Genomic DNA, 22,979 nt, shown 5'->3' on the forward strand with positions numbered 1-22,979 from the left:
ATTTCACAGGCATTTTCTTTGCTCATTTTGCCCCTGGTTCTCCTTTAATATATAGAAGTAGATAGATTTCAATACTTTTACCTAAAAATTGAGATCTAGAAACAAATATTATGGAAATTGTTATTGATCAGGTTCTTATAAATATATTGACCCATTATTTATGTATATCATTTTTATTAATTAAAATATATATTAAATATATTTTGAAATTATTTTAGGATCTAATCCTACTTTAAATATAATACGAATATGTGAATTTTAGTACACCTCTTTGGTTGGGCAAGAACGCTTATATTAAATAAACATTGAAGTGTTATGAATTTAGACTACCGACAGCAGATAAAATGTAATGTCAGATGTGGCTATTACACCTTATACAGCATTGCGTGTGGATATAATATGTGTGATTTTCAAAATTATCAATTTAATTGGTTTATTATTGTAAAATATTTTGTCCAGTTGATAATTTAAATTTGATTATTTTAAATTTATTCAAATTCTAGATTATCCGATTAGTCGATGGATTGTGGCTTAGCGAATAGTTCTATTCGCGTTTCTAGAATATCTTACTTCACTAATAATAAAAAAGAATTAAAGTATAAAACTGTGTAACGATACGTGTACTAGGGGTGTTCACCGGACCGACCGCCCACACCGCACAAACCGCCCACACCGCACCAAACCGCACCACAAAATGCGGTTTTAAATTTTTGTGGTGCGGTTGCGGGTTGAATTTTTTACAAACCGCGCGGTGCGGTGCGGGTTGTGGTTTGAGATTTAGATATCGCAGTTCAAACCGCACCGCACCACATATAATATAATATATATATATATATATATATATATATATATATATATATATATATATATATATATATATATTATAATATAATATATGTATATATAATATTTATATCATATATTTATTTTGGCCCATATTTCAGATTAGCCCAGCCCAACAATAGTGTAACCTAATATTAACCCTACGACTCTCATCTCTTCACAGTTCATTTGACATGTACTTGTTTTTATATACCACTGTAATAGCTCCTGCCACTGCCTAGTATGCCAAATATGAAGCTGTTTTTGAGTTTGTAATTGACTATTTGTAATGTGATTTTACACTCGGATGTTGATTTGGCCACTCAATGAAGAGACGATTTATTTAGTCACTTCTAAATTTTATTGTAATTTTTAATTTTGAATTTTTTTATAATTTTAAAAGTAAAATTGTTAGACCGCACAAACCGCACTGCACCGCACCGCATTTATGCGGTGTGGTTTACGTGGTTTTTGATTTACGCGGTGCGGTCGCGGTTTAAGTTTTTAACCAAACCGCATATGCGGGTTGGTCTGCGGTTTTAGGTAAAAACCGCACCACCCGCACCGCGAACACCCCTAACGTGTACAGTTCACAAAAGAGGCTTACTTGAGACTTGAGAGCTGGCATAATTTCAGCCTGCCTTGCATGCAGATTAGGGGTGCCCGCGGGTCGGGTTGGGCGGATTATAGGTTAAACCCTAACCCAACCCATTTAGTTCGGTTTTTTTTAATTTTTAACCCAACTAAAGTTCGGTTTAAATTTCATCGGGTTGGGTCGGTTAGGATTTATTTCGGTTTGGGTTGGGTAGAATAGGTTACTAGAAAATAAGTGTGAGGTAAGGTCACTTAGTTTTGTAATTTCACAATTTTTTCGAGACAAGCTGAACTCATTATCGAGTTTGTTTGCCAATAGCTTAGTTCTTATTAAGCGGAACTCATGATTCGTTCAAAATAGAAATTGTTTCACGCATTTATTATAAATTTAAGTAATATGTGATATATTTTTAGTTTAGATAGACACCTAAAATTATTTTAGTAAAAACAAATAAAATATATGAAAATTGAATAAAATATGCGGGTCGGGTTAGAATGGGCGGGTTATAAGCAAAACCCTAACCCAACCCATTTAAATCGGTTTTAATAATTTTCAACCCAATCAAAATTCGAGTTAAATATTTTCGGGTTGGTTTAAGGTCGGGTTGGGTCGGTTCGATCGGTTTGGGCGGGTTTTGATAACCCATGGGCACCCCTAATGCAGATGAATGTATGCGTGCCAGCGATACTATTATATTCCCGATTTTAACATATACCTAATACCGGTACTTTATAATCTGTCAACCCACTTGAAGAAGGCCTTTCTCACAGAAAAAAAGTTAATGTTGAACCATTTTTTGCAAGAGGCCCAATAAGGCAAAAAAGGCCATTTCTCGTACCACTTGAGTTGGGCCTTCGAACACTTAAAACAATTCCCAGGTTTTGTAGTCATATGATCGCAGGTCTTGAGTTGGTTATTGCAGTTCACAAGTTTTCATCCCACACTTCTTTCTAAAAGCAATGAAATTTTAATTCACCCAACATAAATGTTTGTTTATTTTCGAGCAGCGGACTAAATCCAATTTAGTTGACCTTCGATTTCGAATACTCGCCCGGCTCGACTAATAAAATTTTTAGATCATTTTAGTGTTAAAAATTGATTTAATTTAGTTTTATTTTTGAAATTCGGGTTCTTAACTGAATCTGTGAATACACATTTTCAGATACTTTTAAATTTCCGAGTACACATTTTTTAATACATATATTTGACCAAATACTCAATCAATCCAACTTCATCTCGAAAAATTTCAAAAATTTTGGAGTATTCAGCTGAATTTGTGAGCATACACTTTCAACACGAATATTTGACTGAATACTCCATTAAATCCAACTTGACCTCCGATTTCAAGTACTCAGCCCAGCCAAGCGAGATTTTTACAGCTTGTAACTCAGTTATATCTGTGAACTCAATGACTTAACTAACTGGACTTTCTGTTCATAAAATAAAACCGGAGTTACTTACAACAGCCTGTTAACCAGGTATTGCATAAAAATTGGCCATCAAACCTGCCTAATATTGAATGAAAACAAGCTTATCACTAAAGCGTTTACATACAATACTATCAGAACAACTTAATCAAACAAGCTCATAACTACAGTTTTTACACTAGTATCACCCCAAACTTTACATTAAAGCACAACAAAAGGACTATAGATCCGTCTGGCTAAGTGTTTTTTGTGACTCTGGTTGGAACAGGTCGCTAAAACATAGTTCTTACAACAAATTTCAACCATAAGTCGGAAAAAACAGCTCGCCAAACAGAAGCGATGTCAAAATTTACATTGAGTTTAAGAAAACAAGCCAAATATGGAGAAAATGTAAGCGTCTATTGGACGAACCAAAATGTGCTATATTCTCCTCGAGTCTAGCTAACAGAAGTGAGCTTCAAAGATCTGACATTATGTAATGGTGATGAGCATCCGAGCTAGATGTTAGTATATATTGCTAAAGGGGGAGGAACAGAAAATTGTGTAGCCAATAGCCAAGCAGTTACTTGAGACATGTGATCTTCCTGCGGACATTTCTGCAGTTGAAGTATAGCACAGAGTCAGCAAAGGGGATATGAATGAAGGAGACAAGAGGACTGAATCTAACAATTTTGTCAGAAGGCGGAGGATAGGTTTAAAGAGAGAATATGTACGACTGCTGAACATGACACATTAATATGTAAATACAACATTAAGAAAGCATATCAGACTATCAGAAAAGTATGTTACTAACACTAGACATCCTTGGCGTGGCTTCTTCTTCTCTTTTTGTTTTTGCGGTGGCTTGATCACCACTTTGATAGCAGCATCGAAAACTGCTTTTACGTTCTGGAGTATCATATCATATATTAGTACAATCAGACAAGCTAACAAATTATACAGAATAGCTGATCAGATATGAATGAGAGGTCTCCCCTCTGAAAATAGAAAACTGCAACGTCATTGTTTTCGGTATAAATAAGAAAATTGTAAATAACGACACTTGCACTACATTCCTGAATTCTACTGGAACAAAATGTATGTGCCGCCTGCAAACATTTTCCGAATTTTGTGGGATTTATGTGGCATATAATAACCGACAACTAGGTAGCCAATTAGCCATTATATATGAATTTCTATATGCAGCGATGAACAAGGCCTACAATTTCTGACCCACCACCGGGGACAAAGCCAAAATATATTTGCATGGGAGCAAGTCAATTTTATTTATTTTTGGATGGGCGGAGAACAATAAGATAGCAGTAGACCAGTGGCGTAGACTACAATGAAATATGTGTTTGAATTGGGTGGTAGAACAAGATTTAATTGTGTAGAAAAGAAAGCATAAGAACAAATATGTGGGCAGAGTAGGTACTGATTTATGGGCGCACGTGATCAAATAAACCATATGACCTTTTAACTATGAATGAAGCATAGTAATTATATTGCGGGTTAAATTGAAATGGCAGGATGGCAGGGACACGGGGTCTGCCACCATCCCTGCTCTCCACGCCCTCCCTTTCTCCAATATTATTATTTTGTGCATGATCCCTATGTAAATGCAGGATTTGGAAGATACATTTCCAGATATATATGTAAACAACAAGGGAAACAAGACCCAGAAAACCTTAAGAATTATATTCTCAAAACTAACGGCAGAATCTAGATAGCCATAATGTCTCACGAAAAAAGTAACTGGACAATTAGTCAATTGTTACCAATCAAAGAGATGCTCAATTATTCGTTTTTCTGTGAGCTGTAAAAAAGAAGAAGAAGTATTTTGTAGTACCTGTTGAGTTTTTGAGCTGCATTCAACATAATATGCAGCACCAATCTGTTTCCGGAGCTCCTCTCCCTAATTATGATAGTTTGCTCTTAGAAAGTTACGCCTAAAAATGCTTAAAGTAATGATACAAAGAAGTCACTGACAAGAATTAAACCTGTGCAGTGGTCACGGGCACTAAACCTGGATGATCAGCTAAATAGTGCTTATCTTCGCGGAGGTCTATCATTCATTAATAAAATATGAAATAACAAAGTTTAGTTGCAATTCTGTAGTTGCTGTGGAAATCACAAAAAACCTGAACATTAACAAAAATTATAATATATAGTAAAGTCGAAACATGCCACATTTTTTGTTGTGCTATATGGAGTATTGTAAGGTCATCTTCTCCAAATCATCTTATAATTGTTTGTTTGTTTACCAGATATGGTAAATTAAGATACTTACCAAATTACGGTTCATGTAATCTGATCCCACTGAAAATAGCACTTTTTCTTTAGGTGTCTTCTTATCACTTCTGAGTAGTATTTGAAGTTTAAGTAAATAGCTACGTAATTGTAAGCCTACTAAAAACTAGTGAATTCAATTATAATGTTACTCCAAGTCTCCAACTATTAATATATACTTTTCAAATTGTGTTTCCTAAGTTTGAGAGCGAGCACGCATGTCACCCACAAATTTTGCTCAAAAGCAATTTATTAAAACTAAAATAATTTAAATAATATAAGAAGATCATATTAGAGCTTTGAGGTAATTAACTTACCCAGTTTGGTACCAGCCAATACAACAGGGACTCCAGGGGCAAAGTGTTGAAGTTCAGGGATCCACTGATATATCAGAAATCAGAGTTATTGGCAACAACCCCACTAGAACAGTAAATTGGAAGATAACGTTTTGAATAGAAATAATCACACCAAAAACAGTATCGGAAAATAAATAGCAATCAATGTACCTTTTTAAGTATGTTCTCATAGCTTGCACGGCTAACTAATGAAAAAGCCAATACAAAGACATCAGCCCCGCGGTAACTCAACGGCCTTAATCTATTGTAATCTTCTTGTCCTGCGAATAAGTTAAGAAATCCACACATACACATCGATGCATCATAAATCAGCAAAAGTGTGCTCTTCAAAATTGACGCTGACGATACAATCATGAATAAATTTGGTCATAGAAGCTTCAATTTAAAGACAATAATATTACCAGCTGTGTCCCACAGTCCCAAGTTGACAGTTAGGCCTTCAACTACCACATTTGCACTGAAGTTATCAAAGACTGTTGGGATATAATCCTGATTAACAATAATACTACAATCAATTTCCTCAATTAATGTCAACAAATTAATTATATCCAATAAATTCAATTAAATTAAGAAACAAGGAAATTGAGCATCTAGAACCCTAGAAAAGCACAGACCACAAAGCTAAAGCATTAAAGCAAAACCCATGATTAAATTTGTCAGCTTTACAACACAAAATCAAAGAAAACACAAAAATCTGCAAAACCCAGATGCATAATCACACACACTGACACACACACAACAAATCTTGAATAAACAAAGCAAAAAAAATCCAAACTTGAGGAACTGAATTGAGAAGAAAGAACAACTTACAGTGGGGAATTTGTTACTTGTGTAACAAATGAGCATACAAGTCTTTCCCACAGCTCCATCACCAACAGTGACACATTTTATGAACTTTGAAACACTTGAAGCCATTTGAATTTCAAGAAAACTCAAAGAGGCTTTGAAAACAAAAAAAAAAAGTAGTTAGCTTTAGGTGAAATATAGGTGAAAAAGGACTTTTTTTTAAAGATAAAAGAGCAGGTAGAGTTTGTGAGGTTAGATGAACAAAATATATCACATGATCCTTGTTCTCACCCTCTGTACATATCTATCTATACTGGCCAGTGGCCAGTTGGGACTTTTAAAACTGGTTGTTAATAAAGTCGAACTTGAAAATTTTAATTTAAGTCAGGTTGAGTTCGAATAATGAAATTTAATGATAAATTTATGATGAAATAATTTTTTTTATTTTAATATTTATATATAATTTTTAATATTTTAGATAAAATATTGATATAAGTGCAAGATATTAATACATTCTTGTTGGAGGGACCAGAGAGTTAACAGCTTGCATGACACTTTGGTCTGAGAAGAAAACTAAGAGGGCCCGAATGGTGTACCCCGTGACTTGGTGCTGGTCACTTGCTTCTTCAATTATGTTTTATATATTTTGATTTTTGGTAGTTTTGTTATCATTTTTATATTTGCAGTATGAACACTTTGTTTTTATCGGTTGTTTTTAACTTTGATGCTGTCTTGTTGCCGAATTAAATAGGTGTAGAGATGCAAAATAACTACATCGCGTCGGTTTCGATCGGTTTCTTGACTTTAACCGGACAAGATCTTATTTTCGTAAAATAATCGGCCGATGATCTATCATACTAGAATTTTGTTAAAATTTGATCGGATTTTATTGAATCGTAGCGAATTTTATACAAAAATATAAAATCCGGGACCCTTTAATCCGCGACGAGACGGGATTAGATTAGATTTTTTGTGCATCTCTAAACTGATATACGATTACGGATGCACAGTCATGATAACAACACAGTATTATTATAGAATTTGATGTTTGACTTAATTTGCAACCCAATTAAAACTTAAAATCATATACAATTTGTAATTCGATTCAATTTGCAATTTGAATTGAAAGCAGCCTAAAAATGACATAATCAACTTAAAACCAACACGAAATTTTCAAAATTAGAATTTCATCCGATCTGATACTTTATGTTTTAGCTATAATAATTTATTTTAGAAGAAATATACGTCGACCTGTTTCAAGCAAGTGGTCCGCAAAGCATCAACTTGACTTTTTGAATTGTGAAGCATAAAAAGTGAAACGAGAGACAAATCCAAAGATAATGGTGTGAATTGGTAATGGTGATGCAAAAGGCCTATAGGTTGGTAATTTATAGGTCTTCTCCAAAGTAGAAGGTTTGTTAACAAGTAAAGTAGAGATTAAGCAAATTAAAGAAATGATTGTAGAGTTTGATTGGTCGGCCAGTGGCCCAAGTAAATAAGATTAAGCAGCACGTTAAATTATTAAAAAGAAGATTCACTAGTTGTTTAGTTAAGATAGGTGTATTTTTACGTATCTAGCAGAAACGAGTTCAGGAAAAATATATTTTCTGAAATATACATTCGGCCCGGTCTTGGATAAGTAATTGATATGATAATATTTTTAATCAATTTAACGATTGCACTCCGAATTGATTAAAAACTTATGATTTATCTAAAAAAATATTTGATATATTTTTAGTAAATTATAAACCGACTAGCTAATCGATTAGTTCTGTTTTTCAATTTTTACGATCATGTCTGGACGTCTGGACCAGATATTATGCAGAGAATATTGTTTGAAGTTTGAACAGCCAGTCCAAGCCAGCCGTTCAAAACAGCTGTGGCCTGTGTGTGATGTTACCTTTCACTCTGCTTTTTTCAGCAAGCGAAACTTGAAAGAAACTATAATCTCGTGTCTACAGAACACACGAAGTTCCCAGACCTGATGTAGACCTGATACGAAATTTATAAGTCTTTCCGTCCGTAAAGTATGAAACGGTGTCAATAAACTCCCACGTCAAGATCATATTATATTCTAACAAAAAATTCCCGATATAAACAGCATGATCCTCACCAATTTTAATTTTCCGCAATACAGTGATGTGGAAGATTAGATCCTGGTATAAGTTTTTCGAGGATTAGGATGCCACCTACATTGCCAGGTCAGATTGAAGAAACTAGTGGATCCAAATGAGCTCAAGATTTGCAGACAGTGACTCAAACAACCATCTCCAAATTCCCTCCACAAGTGACAAGTCCTAGCTTTAGTCCACTTTCTTTCACATGGACATGCCCCCGTGCAGTTTTCGTATATAAGGAACTGCTAAATAGTGAGCATTCTGTTCATACCGATATAATTCATTCAATTAATGGCTCCTTCAAGATTACAAGTAGTCGCGAAGAAACATAGCACAAGAGGGGTGAAGAATATTAATCTTGAGAGGAAGATGAAAAGGCTGCAGACGGTTGTACCAGGAGGCGATAAATTGGATTCGGATGAGGAGATCCTTCTTCACACTGCAGAGTACATTGTTAGTATGAAGCTGCAACTTATGGTCTTAAAAAAGGCGCTTTTGTTATTACAAAATGATCTATAGATTGATGCAGAGTATCACAATTCTTTACCATGCTTCAGTAATTTATCTTTGTATCTTCAGTTCTCCGGTTCTTGTTGTCTGTATGTAATTATCTGGTGAACTGATCAAATCTGTATTCATCACAAATATAGTACTGAATAACATCGAAAACTGAATCACAAATATAAGTACTTAACCTAATTTACAAGAAAAAAGGATTCTTCTATATAAGAACAGAATTTCCCTATAACAAAGGATTATACTATTGAGAAATTTCAGTTCAAGGTACTAGAGTTATGAGAAAGTTGTTTATTCAAACGACGCTATTATTCTGCAGAAAATCTTAAATCACCATGCATTGTTGTTCCAAGCTTCCTCCTCCTGCACCCTACAAACTTAAACAAGACCAACTGGGCTACAAGGTCATGATGTCTCTATCGGGATAAAATAATCTAAGAAAGGCTTGAGTCTTGACATTTCGGATATGAAATTCTCAGGAAGCTACCTGAAATGTCAAAGTATGAAGACTGTTAACATTTCTAGCTGAAAACAGTCAGATTAGTGAAAAGTTACATATAATTTTTTCTCCAGACCCTAAGTCTTGCTGATCCGATTACTAATGTTCTTGGTTTTTAAGTGAAGAATTTTTGCGTACTCCTGGTTTATGTGTAAACCACTGTCTAATGTTTGAAAAATCAGTCCTAGAAAGAAATCATCGACTCTATATCATCTAAACTGTGGCATATTTGTTACTGTCTTAATTGTGATGCTTGTTTTAGCTACAAAGTGATCATGGATATCAATCTGAAAACAAAACGGCCATATAGAAGATGATACTAGTGATTAAATAATTTATTTCTGTGATCTAAGCATTTAGATGATTTCTCACATGCATAAACAACAATCTTGGGCTGACAAGAATACACAGATCCATCAGGGCACCCTATATCACAGTAGTAAATGTCAAATTAGTACCAAAAAATATATATAAACCCTCAAATCTAATTCAGTTTAAGGTTCCAGATTATAGTATCATCTACGGAAGTTATCTAGTCGCTAATGCAGTGTAACATGTAGTACTAGGATGCTGATTGTAATCATATGAATTACAGAATTTACAGTGAAAAGTAGCAGCTCAAAGAAGAAATTTGTTAGTCTTATATATTCATCTTGGCAGCCGAAAGATTATGACGATTGTTTACTGCTATATTTTACTCCTTCAGTATTACAGCTCTAATATATGTTAAATGACCGGTTCTCTCCGTAACCTCAAGTTCTTAAGAGGAGGGCTTACCAGCATTAAGCTCTGATATCATGTTAAACGACCAATTCTCCAACTTTTCTTTCAAATAATAATAAAATATGAATAAAGAGCATGTATAAAGAGTAGGGTTAAAGTTGTCACGATATTTAATGTATTAACTTACCAGGAGCCACATATTACTCCCTCCATCCCAAATTAGATGAGTTCGTTGACTTCGGGCACGTACTTTAAAGTTTATTGATCGCATAGCTACATTACTTATTCTTAAGATTTTCTTTTTGCAAAAAAAAATTTAAATATGAAATTTTCGTTTACAAAAAAGAAAATAAAAAAATAAATTTTGGAACTAGACGATCAATGCACCTTAATTTACGTGCCCAAAGTCAACAAGTTCATCTAATTTGGGATGCGGGAGTATATTATTACCGTTAGAGATGCTGTTGGACTCTAGTCCAATCATAAATTTAGCATTATCTTTCACTTTGTCCTTCCCAAGAATTTCTTCTACTAAAGTAACATACTCTGAAGTTGTTGAGATCTTTCGTTCTTTTCTTGGTCGGTTTTCCTACTTGTCTAGCAGAATAATATTCAGTTAGTCCTCCTCTTTGATACTCTACTATCACTCAAGAATCAAGATTGCAAAACACGGGCTTGTTTATAACCGAGCAATGAATGAACAGGAGAAACATAAGGCCAATCCTGTGTTTAGAAGGTCCATTTCCCGGATGCGTAGTCCATCATCACTATCCATTGCAGTGAACTCCCTGGAACCTGATGACCACAAATTTTCTAATACACACGGCTGGGCAAGGAGAATTCTATCTTCACTGAATCAATGCATTCCGGGGGTAATGAATCCTTATGCTCAAATAGTTCAAAAATGGAACAATATCTTGATCTTCTCGTATTTGTTTTCTGGTTTATTTGACTCTCTGTTTCTTTTTCTGCTATCCGCAAAGCAAGGGAACAATTGCATAGCTGTTAATCAGACAACCACAAAAGCACTTATATTTCTGCGAAGCGTGACTAATTTTTTTTACTTATTGCGTATACTTGTTAAGTTTAGATTGGCTTATGTTGCGCCTGGAGACTCGGGTTCTTATAATCTAGTCGACCATCCAAAGAAAATAGCTCTCAACTATCTTTCTGGTTATTTTCTTATTGATTTTTTTGTAGTGTTACCTCTTTCCCAAGTGATTATGGGGTTGGTCCTCCAGAAATCAAACGGGCATTCTGGGGCAAATGATGTCGTGAATGTGTTGCAAGTAGTGATGATTTTTCAATACATGGCCATGCTAAGTAGAGTTGTTCCTATGCTCGTTGGTCAGTCTCAAAGCAGCTTCCTACGTGATTCATGGTCAACAAAGTTTGTTATCTGTCTTGTTGGCTTTGTTCTTTTTAGTCATATGGTTGGTTCATGCTGGTACCTCTTTGCATTACAGAGAATAGACCAATGTCTCCGGAATGTTTGTAGCCACTTTTGGTGTTTAAAGTATATATATTGTCAACAAAACGACCATGGAAGATTCAGAGAAGATCCGGCACTATGGAAAAAGTGGAAGGATAACACCAACGCTACTGCTTGTTTTGGTCCAGAAAATTTCAACTATGGAATCTATGTTCAAGCTGTTAGTCTGACAACAAAATCTCTACCAATGAGGTACATATACTCGCTATTTTGGGGGTTCCAGCAAATTAGTACTTTGGCTGGAAATCAAACTCCAGCTTTCTCTGTGTTGGAAGTGCTCTTCACAATGTTCATCACTGCGACGGGTCTTCTGCTCTTCTCTCTTCTCATCGGAAATATGCAGAACTTTGTACAAGCTCTGGGGCGCAGGAGTTTAGAAATGTTTGTAAGGCGTTTGGATGTTGAGCAATGGATGAGCCATATGAAGTTTCCAGACAAACTTAAAATGGAAGTTTATGATTCAGAACGATATGAATGGACTGTCACGAGAGGCCTAAATGAATCGATGCTAATGGAGAATCTACCTGAAGTCCTCCAAAAAAATATACGTCGACATCGCTTTGAATTTGTCAGAAAATCCCCAATCTTTTCTCTGATGCATGATTCCATCTTAGATGCCATATTTGAAAGACTGAAACGAAAAACATATCTCAGGGGACACAGAATTATGGTTTGTGGAGATCTAATTGATAAAATGTTTTTCATTGTTCAAGGAAAGCTTGAGATCATTGGTAAAGATAAGAATGTAGCTCCTTTGCACGAAGGGGAAGTTTGTGGTGAAGAACTAATTACTTTGTGCCTTGAGCATATTGCTTCAAATGGAATCTGAGAAAAAAATTACGATTCCAGCACACAGACTGGTAAGCAATAGGTTGGTAAGATGCTTAACAAATGTACAAGCATACACAATCCAAGTTGCAGACCTTGAGGAAGTCATTAGTCTTTACTCCGGCTTTCTGAGTAATAATCCTCATATTCAAGGTGCCATCAGGGAGGAAGTTCCTGATCGTCGGCAGGGCCTTGCTCGCAGCAAATCGCTTTAAACTTTCACAGAGAAGTAGGGATGAGCGGATGTAACTTGGAACTCGTTTTAAACTTATGTAGCTAGGATAAATTAGCTGGATAACATAAATTATGTCTACATGTACTCTACTTGATATGTGCCTCCCGATCAAACACTGGTGCAAGTATGAACTAGTTCCAAAGAATGGAATGGATGAAGGAATGAAATTTCTTAACAATTGTCCTTAATATAGTTCATTTTTCATTATATTTCTTCCGGAATCATTCATCCCAACCAAACACAACGTAAGGGGCAAGTGTTAGAAACATCTTTGTATGTTGCCCAAACTTTTTGGCAGGCCTGTTGATAATACAATACTATCAAACTTAAATTTAGAGATTTGTCAGTGAAGCATGAAAATAATTCTCTGTTTGTACATTATGGACGCAGAAAATGAGGCCAAGGACTTGAAACAGAAATGAAAATGCACTACTCTGACCTTATTTTGCTTCGTATTGGTTCCTTCACTGATCTTCTCATTGGCTATATCAGAACCGAGGTTCTCTAGATGTGAAGATCACTTTTGTACAGAACTTGACTTCATGAAAAAGCTCTCGTCGAGACATGTGCAGAGAGGCGTGAACTGGGTTGGAACGCAAGTTCAGATGCTTGCATTGACAAACAGGAAGAAATTACGCGAAGGAAGTATGCACTCGGCCAAGAAAATGTTCATTTTAAGGCCCAATCTTGCCAGTTTTCATGCTGATTAGCTTTGCAAGACAAAATGCTGGTCACTGGAGACTTATCAAAAGACATCTCAGGCTGCAGAACTCGAGTCACTTGACACTTTTGCGCTTAACAGTTACCTTCATTCAGAAACACAGCTGAAGTCTCTCTCGCCTCCCGGGACCAAATATCCGTTAAAGTCTGAGATTTCAGAACTAATGAATTTCCAGAAAAGCTGCCTACTGATAATTTTTCTCTGGCCTTGTGGAGTACAATGTTTCCAACAATAATCCCAGTGATCCAGTTTTTAACGTTAGTGGTTGTTGCAGTCATAGCAACTTTCCAAGTAGTTCTGGTTTGTGTAAAACCATTACTCCCTCCGTTTCTTTATACGTTTCTCGTTTGAGATGTCGGTACTGTTCATAATATTAGATAAATTACTAATTTACGGCTAATCTACAAGACTAAATATAGTCATGAGTGATCTTGTTAGTTTCGTATTCACAAGTACTATAATACAGTGAAGTTTTTATATTTAATGCTAATACGAAATGAAAGTTAGTAATGATCAAAAATGTGTGTTGGCAAACGTGAAAAACACAAACAGGAAAAGTATTTAGAGACGGAGGGAGTACCATGTTTTGTACAATTGCTCCCAAAAACAAATAAGAAGCAAACAACATTCTGTTTACCACAAAAATTGAACTCAAATTTTCACTGTCCCAAAAACACAGATAAACAAAGAATTGAAGTTCATTCTCCCCTCGTTTCATTTCGTTCTCCCCTCGTTTCATTTAATCCAAGTGAACACGGTCTTAGTAATCATAAACAAAGAAAAATAATGTATGAAAAGATTTAAACTATCAACATGACGAGAACGTACCATTTGGAGTAAGATATGATTAGCATACCAGCATAATTTCTACTACACATTTTTCCAATTTTGCAGATCTAATACAAATATTTACAAGAATCTTACAATAATAAACAAATAGTTCAATTAGGCCATAAAGCATAATAATAAACAAGATAACGATGAGTCATGAGAGCTAGCACGGCTATGTATATTAAATTGACTATATACACCCCACCGCCTACACAATTCTTGCACGCATTATCGCATCATTCGCCATCACCAATTTAATTATTCACTACACTCCAAAAAATATACATACATTTTAAATTTAAAAACCAAAAATCAAAAAAACTTAAAAAAATAGAGAAAAAAATAAATCTTCCCAACGCGATGACGTCACCACACCATCAGCTGAAACTCGGACCTTCCTTGCCTAGATCCATGGATCCTCTCCCCAGACCCGGCGACACGGTGGCGTATCTCGCCGAGAAATTGCGCGCCAAATACTCGTCCACCTCGACCGGGTCTCCGGCGGGGCCCTCGTCGAAGTTGAGCGCGTAGCTGAGCGGGTCGTACTGGTACTTGTTCGAGCCCCCGCTCTTGTTCCGATTGAATCGCCGGATGAACGTCTTCCACCGCGGCCCGGCGACAATCTCCGACCACTCGCGAAGCTTCTTGAGCGAGCTGACGCCGCTGCTCCACAGCGACTTGAGCCCCGCGGCCGCGGAATTGTCGGAGCCGTAGGGGATGCAGAAGCAGAAGCGGCGCTTCACGAACAGCGACTCCGGGACGTCGTCGTTCGATTCGACGTCGATGATCGGAGAGAATTCACGGCTGGACATTTGTGTGTGTAGATTAATTTTGTATGTGTGTGTAGAGGTGATTTGTTCACTCAAACCCTAACGCTCACGCTCATATTTATTTATTTATTTAATTTCTGGAAGGCTCTATGAAATTATAAATTGTATAAGTGAGATGTGTGTATATATACGTGAGTTGTTTGGGAGACATAACGGCGTTGTGTAAATGAAACCGTGACCGGTAAATGCAGGTGATGTATAGGTTATTGTTTTTTGGGCCCACAGGTATAATCAGAGTAATTGTACTGAAACTAATTTTTTTAGGTGAAAAATACATTTGTCAAAAAAAGAGAGTAAAAAATGCATTAATTCTTTCGATAAATATAATTAAGTTTTGATTATTGGGCTAAAATATTGAACATTAATAGAATTGTTAAATAAAAGATTAACCGAGAATGAAAATAATACAGAACTGTTATTATTTTTTGACTCCTCAAAGAGTGGTTACAATAATTGGACATCCTTTTGTTATTTTTAAATATTTTTATATTTAAAATATGTGTGTATGTTTAAAAATATGTGCATACGGGTAAGAAAATGAGAGTGGAGTATTTTTTTTGACAAATATGGCTTATAGCTACAAGTGGGTATCTGTTCTAAGAAATCTCAGGGTGAGCCATGGTCGAACATAGGACTTGAGACGACCGAAGATAAGCTCTTAATCTATACTATATTATAATAAGCGAACATGGGTATAATTTGTTATCCAAGATTTTAGTTATATTTTTTGGTTTGATACTCTCCTTTTGGTACTACAAGTCTATAAATGTGGAGTTTATTAGTATTATATTGTTAAACAGTTTCAAATACTAAAAACACACATAACAATATATTATCATATAATATTTCATTAAAAAAATTATTATGATGTTATAAATAAAATTATAAATATACAATTATTACGTTTGAAATTCGATTGATTAGACTACTGAATCTTTCAAAAGTATTACACGATCGGCTATTTTTGGAAAAGATTTGAATTTTCTGATTTTTTTTATTTTTAAATCTACGTGTACTAAATTCGGATTAAATGCACTAATATATAATCAGTTGAATAATATAATATAATTTAAATTCAATTCATTAATACAAAAATACTAATAAAATGTTAAAATTTAAATTATAAATAATAAATTACGAACTATATATCCTGTCGCACGGGTTAAACTTTAAAGGCTAAGTAAGTTTAAGGCTAGTACGTTTAATACGTGAAACTAGACATGCGGAGTACATGTTACCGCGACCGGGAGATACCGGTGTGGTTGAGGGGTTACTTGTAAACGGGACCCACGGGGAAAAGCCCAGAGAAACGTCCGAAGATAGTGAAGTAATGAATCAGAGATAAGTATGAGGTAGATGGGTTGGAAGTCGGATATTTATCGGATTATGCGGATATTGTTCTAAGATATTTGTAAGGCTGATAAAATTTATTTATTTCAGTTGTCTAGAAAAATGTAGAAGATATTCGTAAATCTATATTTTTTTATATGGATATTTCACACAGAGTAATCGATTTTAAATTTAACAATATGAGAAACAAGAAATGGAATTTAAATTCAAGAACGATGATTAAAAAAGTTCGAGTAAGTGGATTACTTTATTAGAAATGATTTAATTTCGAATTTAATATTTTCGATTTTTTGCAGCCCGATCATCCGGGATTCCGGCTAATATCAACGCCGTTTGTTTTTTATTCTTGTAAATTATTTCAAGAATAAAGGAAACTGGGTGAGCTAATTATTCTAAAGCATAGTGGGTCATCTTCATTGAAGGCAACATGGGATGACACTGCCTTTACTAACAGAAACTACCAGCTAATCAGAAAGCAAGATAAGATGCTACTTATTTTTCTTTTTATTTTATTCCTTAGATTATGATATTTGTATGACTGCCAAAGTTTGGGTCGTTTTTTATTGTTTGGACTTGAGTTCTTTATGAATGTTGGTTTGGACTTTGGTACACCTTACTAGAGTTACAATAATTTTGTATAAACAATGGGGAGGAAACAGGGGACCAATAAAAGGAATAGCGGCCCACAGGGTTGATCCAAGTAAACTGTTGGGCGCGCCTACTCTAACAAATTCTTTATGTTTGGTCAATAATTTTTCTACTGCGGTATAAGACTACGGGGCGTTTGGATTAATTTAAAAAAAATGATTTATTGCTTAAACTAAAAAAATGAAGTTGAATTGAGAAGTAAATAAGTTAATAAAATGTTTGAAAAAAAAATAGAAACTGTGAGAGAAAGAAGATAGCATTCTCAACTTTTTAAAAATACTTCTGCTTATTTACATAAACGCTCACAAAAAGCCGAAGTCAGAAGCAGCTTATGCTTAACAAACAGCCCTACAACACCAATCAAAATTTGAAACTACTACTGTTTTAATCCAACCATATGAATTATGCTAGGTAGGTGTGACAACTGACAACCTCACAACTTGAATATAATATTACTAATCCCAAGCAATTTAGAACATAAATAATGAGTTGTTTAGGGAAAAAACATAACGAGTAGTAATAATTAAATTGGTATGTTTTATCTTGTATTAAATCGTCAGAACGAGGAGTATAATGTAATTAAATATAAGAGAGTTTAAACGAATCTAAATGTAATTATACTCAGTAATGATTACTCCCTCCATCTCAAAATAGTTGATACGTTTGGTTTTGTGCCTGTCAAATTGACTAAAGTTTGACTGAAATTTATTAATATTTTATCAATTAATAAAATAAAAAAAATATGTTATCAGAATAATTTTTAATCTACTTTAATGTGTAATTTCCAGTTTTTTAAAATAATAAGTGATTAATTTATAATCTTTGGTCAAAACTTAATCAATTTGACCAACAAAAATAAAAATGTGACAATTATTTTGGGAAGGAGGGAGTAATGATTTTTGAGATACAATCATAAATATAATAAGATATTTTATCTTGATAGTTTAGATATTGTTCTATATTATTTATCGAAAAATGCATCAAAAATCAGTAGAATAATGTGATACCGGTCAAAATCGGTCAAAACGGCCGTCTAGACGGTACTGATAGCCCGGATTCGGTCCTAGACGGTGAATTAAACGTTTTTGACGAAATCGATCCTAGGTGGTCAACATTCCGCTTAGGGGTCCATACGACAGTAACAAAAAAATTAATTTTATAAATAAATTCTAAAAATTATGATTATGTTATAAGAAATTAATTATTCATGTGTAATTAACTTAATATCCTATAAAAAAATGCTAATTTTTAACCGACCGGTTTAACTTGCACTATAATCAATTAACTTTTTCTAATTAAAATATATATTTTTCATGTGAAATTAAATTTCACAGTCTAGTCACTCTGATCTCCAAATTTTATGTGCTCAACTCCTTTTTCCCCTAAATTTCAGGGTTGAAGACAATTCCATTTTACTGGCTAAAATTTCTATTGGACTCACAGTGTCTCTTTTGAATAAATTACGCATATTAAAAAAATATTGGGACTGTTTGTGTTAACTTAAAAGAAGTGACTTCTTGCTTAAATTAAAGAAGTAGAGTAGAAGTGAGAATTAAATAAGTTAATAAAGTGTTTGGAAAAGAAGCAGAAGCTGTAAGAGAGAAGCTAACATTCTCAGCTTCTTAAAAGTTCTTCTATTTCTTTACACAAACGGGTAAAAAAGCATAAATCAGAAGTAGAAGTTACTTGGGCACACTAATTACATAATATTTTCTCACTTGTACCCCTAATAAATGCATGAATGTACCCTTATTAGTTGTTACACAACTTTTAAGAAGAGTACTTTCGAACTAATGCCCATATGTTTGCATTGGAAATTAAAAGTGGACAAGTATTATGGAACAATTTTTTTTTTCAAAACAAACATGTATTGTGGGACTAGGGGTGTTAACGAAACGAATTCGAAACGAATACTATAGTTTTTGTATTTGTATTCGGTTTAAATATACATATTCGGATTTGTATTCGTTTATTATCCGAATAGTTATTTGTATTTGTATTCGTATTCGGTTAAGTTCACGAACTATTCATATTCGTTTAAGGCACTCATTTAAAAGAAAATAAAAAAATAACTAAACTGCTGACACGTGACAAAAGTTATAAACTCTCATACTTCACCAATTCAAGCAAACTATAAAAAGTACAAATAATACGGACTACAGTCATCCAACTCAAATAATATAAAATTCAAATTAGTGATTGAACAAACCTGGATAAACCAGAAGGTGTGACATTTTGTTTCTGATTTGTCGATCTGTGGCTATAACTAGAAGAGCTCCACTCACCAATACATAATCTTATTAAATAAAAATATAATATTTTTCTATATAATATAAAATAATATATATATATAATTTAATTTTCGAATAATTAAGCGAATAGCGAATACGAATATTTATCTATTCGAATTTGTATTCGTTAACAAACCGAATATTTTTTAAGATTTAAATTCGTATTTGTATTTGTTAACAAACGAATACGAATAATGTTAAACGAATTCGAATACCGAATATTTCATTAAATATTCGTTTCGTTAACAGCCCTATGTGGGACGGAGGGAGTAGTAAACAAAAAAAATATTCTACTTACAAAAAAGTGTAAGAAAACATAAAAGAAAAGAAAAGTATACATATTAATATTTGAAAACTTAATTAATTAAATTCATACTCCCTGTCAGTATTTTAAACATTTCTGATTAATTTTTAAAAATTATTTTTCCTATCCATTATGTTTTAATTAAATTTAAAATATTCAATTTTCAAAAGCATTTCAATTAATTTTTACATAAAATCGATCAATTCCCAATCGACAGAATTCCTTATGTCTAATTGTCTACAACATGTTCTGTGTACAAATTGTTGTTGCAACAGCTTCCCAGTACTTTGTCTGCTGCATCAGATTTAGAACACTCCAGGGAAGAAAAAACACAAGATGCCAGGACCAGGTCCGCACATGATGTACACTCTGGGCACAGGCCAAGCTCTATCCAGAGTCTCAAATGGTCGATTCAGCCCACACCACTGCATCATCTACTCAATCAACGCCTTTTTTGGGCCAGACATGGGCTCTTTCTCACTCTGGCTCACTTCCACTCTTGGCTTTGGTGCCGCTTATGGCTCTGCAATTGAGGATTTCATTCACCACCCTTTTTATTATTTCGTGTTTCTTGGATACCCACTTTGTCTGTTTTATAGTTGGGTTTCTAGATTTTTGCTGCACAAGGGCTTTCTTGATTCCATTTCTGGGGTTTGTTTTAATTTTTTTTTGATTTGATTGTTGATTATGTATGTAGCTTAGTTGTTTGATTATATGTGTGTGTGTGTGTGTGTGTAATGTGAGGTAATTTTGGTTTGTTTGTAGGCGCCTCTTACGAAGAGACAGTGTTTCTTGTTGATTGCAGCTGGGTCTTTGTCACATTTCTTCTTGGATCACTTGTTTGAGGTATGATTACAAGATTTTTATACTTCAATTTTGTTGTTCAAGCATGCTATTTCCATTTGTTCATTCCTTTCTGCATATATTACTATGCTGATCATACAAAATGCCGCAGTTAGCTTGCACGTGTAATTATGCCCCGTAGAAGGTGGATTACTCTGTTGAGTTTGTAAATCATTTGCTCGCAGATTTGTGGTGAAGTTAATGATATTAGCGTTAGCGTTTTATTAACTTAACAACTCTCCCCAAACTGTTGTTAGGTAGACTTAAAATTTGTGGTATTTATGTGTGAATATGTCTCGTCACTTGAAAGCCCATTTTGGGATTCAGTGGTGAATTACTAGGTGCCCATCTTTCTGAAGTTACTTAGTAACCTTACTGCCCATACTCTTAGTATGTAATGAAAACGTTAGTTAAAAGAGCTATAAGATTTTGGGAGAGTTCGTAAGTAGCAGCTATGCTTTAGAATTCAATTCTAGCTGATATCTGATTGCTAGACAATAGTTGGACGATTCTGCATACTTCAACTAAGCTATTCAAACAATTCGTGTGTTCATTCCAAGTTTTCATTAATGTAACCCGCCGAAGGCTAGTACCTGAATAAGTATGGCTGGTAGTGTATAAGAGCATCTCCAGCCAGCTAAATAAGTAGCTAAAATATAATAAATATTCGCAGCCACAGTTTTAATAGCCAAATACTTGTTTTGCTCCAATCATAATAGCTACTTTAGCTAGCTACTGAATTATTCTATTCACAAATATAGAATATTGGTTGATAATAAAACTGTGGGTAGGAGGCAAGGCTGACAAAGACAAACTAATATGAAATATTTGTATAGCTAGTAAGAGAACCTGACTTCTTTAGCGTCGGATATTCTTGCTAGTTAAACCTTTGGTGAGCCATGTCAGGGGGTTAGAGGGAGCATACTAGCTGTTTTACTTACCAAAATGACTAATTGAAATGATGGAGAGGAGCATTGGAGATTACTTAACAAGTTACGAATAGGGGTAGCTCCAACACAAGCCACTTCTTATTTTAACGACCAAGATGGCTAGTTAACCACTCCTACTCTCTGACCTGGCTCTGGTTTACATAGCCTCAACTTCTTCGCTGCATTTGACATGTTGCATTATACAACTATCTGACTTGCATCTACTCGCTACAAAAATTATTCAAATAGAGAGCCATTTGAACTAGCATGGTTCAAGCAAACTTTACATTTGACTAGAAATATTTTAGCTAGTTAATTTTTAATTATTTTTTAGCTAGTGATTTGTTAAGGATGATTGAAGATGCTCTAAAGCCGATAAACAGGTTTCTTTGCAGAAAATGGGTTGAAACCCAGATAAATTTGCAGAACGTATAACTAGGATACTCAATCAGCTCCTGTTCGCCTATATTCAAAATCTGTTTATGACCCTAATATTTTATTTTAAATATAAAATTATACATTTTTAAATCAGAATTTAATTTTATAAGAAGATGGCATGGTTGGTTGTCCACTGTGTGTATTTTATCTTGTATACTCATTGAAGACTATATTAATTTGTAGGAAAATGGTCATTCCTCTGTATACACTTGGGTTCTTAGCACTGGTTGGTGGACTAGTAGAGCTCCAGTAAATCCAGATGCTGTTGTTGTAGTTAGCTTTCTGTGTACATTACTTATAGTCGGCTTCATTTACATTAACAGGTATATTATTCTATTTATCATCTATTTTGTAACGTAAAATGTTGTCGATGAAATGAACTATTGACTTGATTAACTACTGATCAACCTGCAGAGTAAAATCCTTGAAGCAGTTCACTAAACAATCAAATCAATCGGTAAAACTTACCATTATCGTTGCTTCCCTGTACGGTATATGGTGTTGGAGTCAGATATACTTTGTTGATCCTCGGAGAGCAGCAGTTGGTGAAGAGGCTGATCTTGGAGTTCTTGTGTTTTTAGGTATTTATTTCTTCCTTCCTCACTGGTTGTGTATTATGTCTATGAACGAAACAAATATAATTGACGTGGAGAAACAACTCCCGCGCTAAATTTTATATCTGTAATGAGGTGAGCATCACATCACAGCTACTTTATATAGCAGAATTATCAGTGTTTGACATACAGCTGAAGACCTTGTGGAAAATTAGTTTTCCGTTTTCTTTTTCAGTCAGCTAGCAATGATATATGATTCTTGTTCTTAGTAGTTAACTCCTCAACAGAAAGATTAACATAAAACCTCGTTTAGTATTAAAAAAAACAATGAAAACTAAAATGAAGTTTCACTCATCTCAAGTGAGTTGACACCCCAGATTTATTCAAGACTGAAACACTGAAAATTATTTGTTCATCGTGTAAATTCCTATTCCAAATGCCACAATGACCGCAAGTAGGGTAAGGTATAAATTGAATCTTCTTGTGCTTGTAATATCTGCAATGACATGCTCTGCCTGGGGAACAAATCGGATATAAGCCTCGATCAAGTCATCTCTATTCTCCAGAAGCTTGAGC

At 34.4% G+C, this 22,979-nt stretch overlaps 4 protein-coding genes across 6 annotated transcripts; 2 read left to right on the forward strand and 2 right to left on the reverse strand.

Annotated features, from left to right (window-relative positions):
- Positions 1 to 2,898: 2,898 nt before the first annotated feature.
- Positions 2,899 to 6,579, reverse strand: LOC108196073 (rac-like GTP-binding protein 3). The gene is made up of 8 exons (XM_064081025.1): positions 6,279 to 6,579; positions 5,870 to 5,957; positions 5,619 to 5,728; positions 5,430 to 5,493; positions 4,824 to 4,888; positions 4,673 to 4,738; positions 3,638 to 3,732; positions 2,899 to 3,440 (listed from the first exon to the last, which is right to left on the reverse strand). The coding sequence occupies exons 1-8, from the start codon at positions 6,381 to 6,383 to the stop codon at positions 3,407 to 3,409; spliced, it is 627 nt and encodes a 208-aa protein (XP_063937095.1). The 5' UTR covers positions 6,384 to 6,579; the 3' UTR covers positions 2,899 to 3,406.
- A 4,017-nt stretch (positions 6,580 to 10,596) lies between these two features.
- LOC108196072 (probable cyclic nucleotide-gated ion channel 20, chloroplastic) lies at positions 10,597 to 12,875 on the forward strand. Of its 3 annotated transcripts, none has more exons than XR_010285520.1 (2): positions 10,597 to 11,456; positions 11,576 to 12,875. XR_010285520.1 is itself a non-coding variant. In XM_017363167.2 (2 exons), the coding sequence occupies exons 1-2, from the start codon at positions 10,969 to 10,971 to the stop codon at positions 12,428 to 12,430; spliced, it is 1,134 nt and encodes a 377-aa protein (XP_017218656.1). In that variant the 5' UTR covers positions 10,597 to 10,968; the 3' UTR covers positions 12,431 to 12,875. The 3 variants fall into 3 exon arrangements, 2 of the variants coding, with proteins under 2 accessions (XP_017218656.1, XP_017218657.1); XM_017363167.2 differs by having other exon boundaries at positions 10,597 to 10,981; positions 11,310 to 12,875; XM_017363168.2 differs by having other exon boundaries at positions 10,597 to 10,981.
- A 1,718-nt stretch (positions 12,876 to 14,593) lies between these two features.
- Positions 14,594 to 15,028, reverse strand: LOC108195030 (uncharacterized). Its single transcript, XM_017361967.1, has one exon. The coding sequence runs from the start codon at positions 15,026 to 15,028 to the stop codon at positions 14,594 to 14,596; it is 435 nt and encodes a 144-aa protein (XP_017217456.1).
- Positions 15,029 to 19,883: 4,855 nt separating this feature from the next.
- On the forward strand, positions 19,884 to 22,594 carry LOC108193879 (uncharacterized). Its single transcript, XM_017360725.2, has 4 exons — positions 19,884 to 20,290; positions 20,405 to 20,485; positions 22,033 to 22,172; positions 22,264 to 22,594. The coding sequence occupies exons 1-4, from the start codon at positions 19,976 to 19,978 to the stop codon at positions 22,517 to 22,519; spliced, it is 792 nt and encodes a 263-aa protein (XP_017216214.1). The 5' UTR covers positions 19,884 to 19,975; the 3' UTR covers positions 22,520 to 22,594.
- Positions 22,595 to 22,979: the final 385 nt, after the last annotated feature.

The sequence above is a fragment of the Daucus carota genome, chromosome 7 (assembly GCF_001625215.2).
Source record: "Daucus carota subsp. sativus chromosome 7, DH1 v3.0, whole genome shotgun sequence".
Lineage (NCBI taxonomy): Eukaryota > Viridiplantae > Streptophyta > Magnoliopsida > Apiales > Apiaceae > Daucus > Daucus carota.